Source organism: Nymphaea colorata, chromosome 11, assembly GCF_008831285.2.
Source record: "Nymphaea colorata isolate Beijing-Zhang1983 chromosome 11, ASM883128v2, whole genome shotgun sequence".
In the NCBI taxonomy this organism is placed as follows: Eukaryota; Viridiplantae; Streptophyta; class Magnoliopsida; order Nymphaeales; family Nymphaeaceae; genus Nymphaea; species Nymphaea colorata.
The window spans coordinates 369674-377906 of NC_045148.1; the positions used below are offsets into that span (position 1 = coordinate 369674).

At 37.0% G+C, this 8233-nt stretch overlaps 1 protein-coding gene across 1 annotated transcript; it reads left to right on the forward strand.

Annotated features, from left to right (window-relative positions):
- Window positions 1-1809, forward strand: LOC116264265 (uncharacterized). The gene is made up of 3 exons (XM_031644402.1): window positions 1-217; window positions 839-1074; window positions 1279-1809. The coding sequence occupies exons 1-3, from the start codon at window positions 1-3 to the stop codon at window positions 1807-1809; spliced, it is 984 nt and encodes a 327-aa protein (XP_031500262.1).
- Window positions 1810-8233: the final 6424 nt, after the last annotated feature.

Here is an 8233-nt window from a genome sequence, read left to right on the forward strand (position 1 = left end):
ATGGCAGCTCCTTGCTCAAGAAACATGCGTAGCATCTCCATTCTCCTCCTCCTCATCTTCATCTTCATATCAATGGCTGCTAAAAGCGTGTCTGGCTGCAAGAGGGTCGCCTGCAGGCGGAGAGAGTTCAAGGGATGCCACGGAATAGTTCATAACTGTCCTGCAGCCTGCCCTGAAACCTGCAAAATCGATTGCAGGACCTGCAAGCCTGTCTGCTGTAAGTGTTAGGTCTTGAGCGGGTTAAAGTCCCACAAGTTTTCAGTTTTTTAAACTTCGAGTACTATTGAATTTTTGTAGTTGGCGATTCACGAGCATGAGTCTTCACGAGGTAAATACGACTTTTGCTATCTTGGTCTGGCATGTTTGGCATTGTCAAGCACTAGAATGCAACCTGTGATTAAGACTTAGGTAGGTCACAGAGCAAGCGCTTTAGCAAAATTTGCCCCAAAAGAATTGAGGCCTGAATTTGCCTTTGAATTCGTTCCGAATGGAAAAGGAAAACTGCAAGGAGGCTCAGTTTAGTATTTGGATATCCCATCTGAATCAAATTCATTGCTAGATCCCAATTGTATAATTTGGATCAAGTTCAGACTTTTTTGCTAAATTGGATACAGTATTCAGATCAAAATTTCTAGCGCATGAGTCCGAACTGAGATCCAATATTACCACCATTTCTGTACAAGAGATCCGGTAGTACTAGTATAATTTGGAACAACAATATCAAAACTTATTTTCGAATCTAACAAGATCTGGCCATAATTGGTGTTTCTCCCCATAATTATAGTCCAAGGTCAATTTTCAGATGACGAACTTATGAAAATATTTGATGGTTTCTCAGACTGTGACAAGCCAGGTGCAGTATGCGACGACCCCCGCTTCATTGGTGGGGATGGCATCACCTTCTACTTCCACGGCCAGAAGGACAGAGATTTCTGCTTGGTCTCCGAAACCAATCTGCACATCAATGGCCACTTCATCGGCAAGAGAGGGGATGGCATGAAGCGTGACTTCACGTGGGTTCAATCCATCGGCGTCCTCTTTGACGACCACAAGCTCTTCATTGGTGCCAAGAAGGTAACTGTTCTGAAGGACAGAACAGAACTATGCAGCAATTTAATACACTGTCGAGACACAGAAATTCAAGATGATTTCTATTAACAAGTCTAATTGGCAACTCAGGGATTCTAGTTAATTAATTAGTTGACACATTGATAGAAAGTGCTTTATGATTGCAAATCACCTAATTTCACTGGTAAATTAAAGACATAGTACATACAGGTTGCACAATGGGATGATTCTATTGATCAACTGGCCATTGCTTTCGATGGCGAGCCCGTGTTCCTCCCCACCAAAGAGGAGGCCCAGTGGGCACCTCCGGCTTCTGTCCTTATCATCACTCGCTCAAGCAGAGCTAATGAGATCGTAGTGGAAGCTGTCAACAAGTTCAAGATCACGGCCAAGGTGGTTCCCATCAGCAAGGAGGAATCCAGGATCCACAACTACGGCATTACTGCTGATGATTGCTTTGCCCATCTGGACCTCGGGTTCAAGTTCTACTCGTTGAGCGGCAGCGTCCATGGGGTGCTGGGGCAGACCTATGCGGACAACTATAGGAGCAGGGCCGTGGTGGGTATGAAGATGCCGGTGCTGGGCGGAGATCGGGAGTTCTTGTCTTCGGGACTCTTCGCTGCCGATTGCGCGGTCGCACGGTTCAAAGGCTCAGAACGCGCCGTCATGGAGGGTGCTGTTGATCATGAAGACATCCAGTGCAAAAGCAGCTTCACTGGGCGTGTAATCTGTAAGAAATGAGCTTATCCCCAAACCTTTGTTTCTTATTTTGGTGAATAAATGGCACGGTGTGGACGCCAACTTCTGAAATGGAAGAACTTTTCTTTGCCTAATGGGGTGTGTGCGTCTATATATATATATATATATATATGAAGCTTAATTGGTGCGCTTTAGTGTTTTCTTAGATGCATGTGCAATTTATTATTAGTTTTTGCTATATTAAGAGAAAATTAACCATCTACCAATGTGGGCACATCCCTCTCGACACTGTCGTGCTCATATATGAAAAACGTGCTGTGAACACTCTCACATTAAAAAGAATGTACGTGCACCAGGCTTTGCCTTACTAACAACAGCAAGATGCAAGATTCAAGAGGCGTCGTAATGATATTATAAATGAGAAGTCATAATACCTGGATTAGCTATAATAAGGTAAGAACTCTGCCTTATGCATGGGATCTTGAGGGTCATTTACCATATTAAAAAGTATACGTCAAGCTTAAGCATGTGGTTTGACTCACTCTATTAAGATAGAAAAGATTACTATTTCAATGACATATAATATTGTGAGGAAACTGCTAGGCCAGTTTTTTGTGAACGACGTAGAGGGCACACCTCCGCTTCAGATCACAGGTGACACTTATTATCAGAAGAATAAAAGCCTTATGAATTGATTATGAATATTTTTTTATCCTAAATAAAACCTACTGCCTTATTGTAAAACATAAAATAAAATATTAAAAAATAACTAACCAAAATGCAACAACTAAAAAATAAATGATATGCAACAAAGCAAATGAATAATATCAAAAAATAATTTCCTACTTTAAATAAAGTCTTTCCTTTCCCACGAGTCTCGATTTTTGGAGGGATTAAAAATAAGGGAAGAACGTTTGCATACTTTCTATTCATACCTACCTGCCCTTCACCCCATCCTATTAAAGAGATTTTCCTCAATAAGAATCAAATTTGAATTCAGACATGAAAATTAAATCGAATCTAGATCCGACAGAAGGAAGGTTCAAACTCATATGCATCATTGGATTGCAGATTCATTGAATTCTGGATTCAAACTAGGGTTTGATTACATGAAGCACATAAACTCCCAAACTACGATTCAAATTTTTTGCCTTGCAACATCCAACTAAAAGCATCCAGTTTCAGATCGAGATTCGAGTCCACCAATGCATTTACGTAGTCCTTCCCTTGTCCTATAATTCAAAAATTGCAAGAGCAAGAGATTTCGTAGTAAAAAAGTAAACATTAAACCGACAATTTAATATATCAAAATACTTTTTCGCTTTAAACACGGATTCATGAATTGAAAATTTAAAAAGAAATACATCTGAACTGCGGTTCAGCGGCAATCAACTAAACTTGTCGATATTGAAAACTCAAAATAAAAAATGTGGCCCATGTTGGTGGGGTACTTCGAAACTACGCACGTAGTATAAAGAGGGAATTCAACTTTTCAATAATAATAATTCACCCAAAAAACTTTAAAAAAACGGAAAAAACACAAAGAAACAAGAAAATCTTGAAAATAGAAAAAAATTCTCCCAACATACTCTCTCTCTCTCTCTCTTTCTCTTTCTAGCATCTTTGCTCATTTCTCATGCACAGAATGTAGAAGAGGTTCACAGAAACCAGGTATGAGTCGGAGCCTCTCTCCCTCTCCCAGATAGAAAGGTTTTTATGAGATAGTGCATAGGGGTGAACAACACTGGCGTGTAAACGAGTTTGAGCCGAGTCATTTGCTTGCTTAACGAGTCGAGTTCGAGTTCATGAGTTGACTCGTTCAAATAATCGAGTTGACTTCAAGCTCAACACACAACTGCCGAGTTGAGCTCAAGCCTTAATCGAGTTTGTGAAGTCTTAATCAAGTCAATAGATTCAAATGAGTTTACGAGTGTGTCGAGCCTTAATTGAGTCGAGCTCAAGCTCAATAGGCAACGATGAATACCAATTTTATTCAAACGAATTTGTCGAGCCTTAATCGAGTTGAGTTCAAGCTCAACACGTAACAATGAATTCCAATTCTATTCAAATGAGTTTTGTCGAGCTCGAGCTCAACACGTAACTACCAACTCGAGCTCTAGCTGCTTCCATGGAGCTATTCTCGAGCTCGAACCGAGTCGAGCCGAGCTTGAGCTGGCTGAACTCAGACTCGACTCAACTAGTATCTGAAACAAATTATGGTTGAACATAATTTGTCTCGCTTCTAACTCAACAATTGGATTACGATGGCCTACTCAGTGAGCATCGTCAACTTACAGACTAACTAGGATACTTTTTCAAAATCAAAACCAGAACTTTGCTGTGAGCAACAATTTACAAGAGTCAATCTAGACGAAATGAATTGTGAACTGACCCGATTCTTCTTCCTAATGGCTGATCGAACTGCGGTTCACTTCAGCAGCAATCAACTATACTTGTTCGACATTCAAGACACACAAGCAATGTCGTAAAAATGCATAATGCGACCCATAATGCCGGATTCAAAGTTACACACGAAATGGAAAAAAATAGCACATTTAACTTTCAAATATAAAAAATTCACCAAAGACATTTAAGAAAATAAAAAACACATGGAAATAAGATAAAAAAAAATAAGAAATTTTTCTCTCCATCAACATGAAATGCATAAACTTAAAAATAACATTTAAATGTTGCCTATGCTACCTACAAAATGTATGTTCCATAAAAAACTCAGAAATGGTAAGGTAAATTACTGTCAATAGACAGTTATTGAAACAAATAAGCTTTCTCTATGTCTTGGAATTTTTAAATAACTTAATCAGCACAAAGTTTGAACTTCTCTAAAATCTTTGATAACAAATATAGAAACTTGTGCATCATGGAAGTTCTGTGTCAGTTTACATGAAATCAACCTTAATTGTTATTTGTCTTTTTACTTAAAATGTGTGAAAATGCCATTAAACGAAGGGCATGTTGGTTGTTCTCGGTGATCAAGCATTATTCGTGAATGATTATAGATGATCAACATTTACGATGAATTGGGTCTGAATTCATGTATGATTTATTGAGGGGAATCCAGGGGTTTGCTCTGTACAAACTATTCGGTTTGTTCTGGGGATTTATGCCTGTTTGGGCTTTATTATAATTTTCCAATTAAATCATAAGTAAGGTCTGTTGGGAGGAGGCCTGTCGCAGGGTACGTCTTCAGCTTTTATTTAACAAATTATAAAAATAATTCTCAAACAAGAAAAAAGCTGGTAATTTTTTAAATCATACCAGAACTTTTTGATATTGCTAAACACACACCTAATCTCCTTAGGGAACCAGCCGTGCATATATATGCACCCAAAACATCATGAACACTAATTAGTGACAAAAATTTTAAAACTCTGATAAAATTTTGAAATTTATCCAACTGCAGGTTTAAAAAATCAAAACTTCAGAAAAGAAATGCAAGCAAGACACAATTTTAAATATTTGTGGCACTTTATAATATTTTTGATGAAAACTTTAGAAAGAACACATAAGAATGCAAAAGAATGGAGAACGTTTCGAAATATTTGGCCAAAGAAAAAAAGAATGACAATCAGTTTTTTTCAAAAACTTCCTAAAAACTCATGTCAACCAAAATCAAGAAATGCTTTCAAATTTATAGAAAAAGAAAAAAAGAATATAATAGTCCGTCTCCCAAAAATTTCATTTAATCAAAACAGAATACGTTTTAAAAAAGTTTTGATAAGCATCTTTCAAAATTTAAGTTTTGACAAAAAATTTCACACAACATTGAAAATATATATAACCGCAAAACTCCAGGAATGCTCATTGATGTAAAGGACGTTGAAAAGTAAAGTTTCAAATGTTTCTACTATAGTTCAAAAATAAACAAAATCTGACAAAAAGAAATGTTCATAAAATTCAAAAATTGAGAAAATTTACGAAGCTTTAGAATAACTTTCAGCGAAAGATTGAAGAAAAGCATAAAAATTGCAAAAAGATTAAGATGTTATCACAACTATTTGGCAAAGGAAGAAAAAAGGATGAAAATTTGTTTTAAAAAAATTTTGAAAAATTTACGTCTTCCAAAATGAAGAAATATTCTACAAAGTCTGATTAAAGCCCTGAAAAGTTTAAGTTTGACCAAAATTTTCTCACAGATTTACAAGTATATATATAAGGTTTGGATTGCAAAAATTTAAGGTTGGATAGTCACTTTCATTCCTATTTTCTAATATATGTGAACACAATATGATAAAACTAAAGCTAAAGAAGCATTTTCAAGAATGAATGACTAAACTACAATTGCAAAAGTATAAATGCGTTATCAATCTCATGACATGAATGACCACATTTACTTGCGTATCACAAAGGATATTATCGTACATTTTTATCTCGAGATAGGGATGACAATGTATCTGATTTTGAATCGGATATTCAACTAAACCATTCCAAAAAAGTTGGATATGAAAAAAAATCTGATTAAGAAATCAGATCAGATGTAGATTTAAAAAATAACATCCGATCGAATTTGGATATACATAAATATTTTGGATTTGGATGTGTATTTAAATCAAATTTATTTTTAAACAAATATCATATATCTAATGCCCTTACATTTTGAAAATCAATCAAATTCAGTTCAAAATTTAGATCCAGATATGTATGTAAAAATCGCATTCATAACAGATTGACATTGTGACATCGGATTCCGGATTCAAATTCAGATATGACTTTTATTTGTTAGTATTCAAATTCGAATTTGAATATGGATATCTGAATATCTAAAAAACGGACACCATTAAAGGGTACATCTAATTCAAACCTGATATACTGACAACCCTATATCAGGATGAGCCGCCTTGCTTCATAGCCTAATACCTTCCATGGTCCAATATCTCACGATGAATGGCATTTTGCATGTCAAATATAGGTAGGGGTGTACAACGAGTCGAGCTACTCGAGCTCGTTAAGCTCGACTCATAAGCGAGTTCAAGCTGCTTCATTAGTTAAACAAATCGAGCTCGAGTTCACGAGCCGACTCGTTTAACTAATCGAGTCGAGTTCGAGTTCACTCAAGTGGACTCGTTAAAGCCCAACTTGGCTCGTCATTAAAATATCGGTTTTAAAAAAACCGGTTTGAGCCTTAGTCGAGCCTTAATCGAGCTCACGTATTCGAACCTTAGTCGAGCTCACGTATTCGAGCCTTCGTCGAGCTCATGGTCGAGCTCGAGCTCAACAAGTCTGGATGACTGTAAACGAGCTTATCGAACTTGATCGAGTCAAGCTCGAGCTCGACAAGTGACTATCGAGTCGAGTTCGAGCCAGGATAGTCAAGCTATATTCGAGCTCGAGCCGAGTCGAGCTCATGTCTTACTTAGTCGAGCCGAGTACGAGCTGACCGAGCTCGGGCTCGACTCGGCTCGTGTTCAGCCCTAAATATAGGGACAAATATCTCACGATGATTGAGTGCGTCTTGCATGTTAAATGCAGGGAGTAATATTTCAATCAAGCTCAATGGTGCATTATTCATTTTTCTATTCAATTATTGGACAAAACTAGTCCATTCAACTTGAGATAATAGATAATGTTGCTTCTAAGCTATGTCACAATGGTACCTCCAATTGGGGGCATACCACGTACCGGTACGGTGGTACTGTTACGGTGGTACGGCCCGGTACGTTTGGATCTGGATCCGGGTCGGATCCAGATGCAAACTACATTATAACTAAAAAAAAGTCAAAAATTACTTATTCTTCATTTTTTTTTTATACTTTAACATAAGAAGTCTCATTAACAAGATAAAACATTGACAATTTATTCATTATGAGCCTCTTTTTATTGACATTTTTGTTACAACTTGTGGTTTAATTATATATAATAATTATTTTTTTGAATTAATTATATATAATAGTCGCCATACCCGTACCGGTACCATTGTGACATAGCTTCCAAGTGTCCTAGTTACAGTTAATGAATGAAGGGTTTCAGATGTCATCAGTTCGCCGAATGTTCTGGTTCTATTTGGCCTTCTAATGATTTATTTTTTTATCTTGTTCTCGGAGGTTGATTTTTCATGATCATGCCTCCATAGGCTTTTGCTCTGTTCTATTTAACGAACAATTAGAAGATTTCTATCGTTGTTGTGCTGTTCAGCTTTTGTTTTTCAGATTTGATCAATAACACAACTTTATATCATCTTTGAGGTACATGAAATTCTTGAGGGGACAGCTTGTGGCAAACAAGCTCAATTTCCCCACCACCATATTCTTAAAATTATTTATGTTATGACTACGAATGGAAATGGTTGAAATACATGAATCACAGATGACACCTTAAATAGAAATGGCACGCACAATCTCCCCTGCCAATCTTTTATTCCACCGTAAAAGCCAAGAAGAAGAAAAGAAAGACATGCACGGCATATGCATTTGGAAGTCTCTTCACTTTTTGCAGACAATGCCGTGACCAT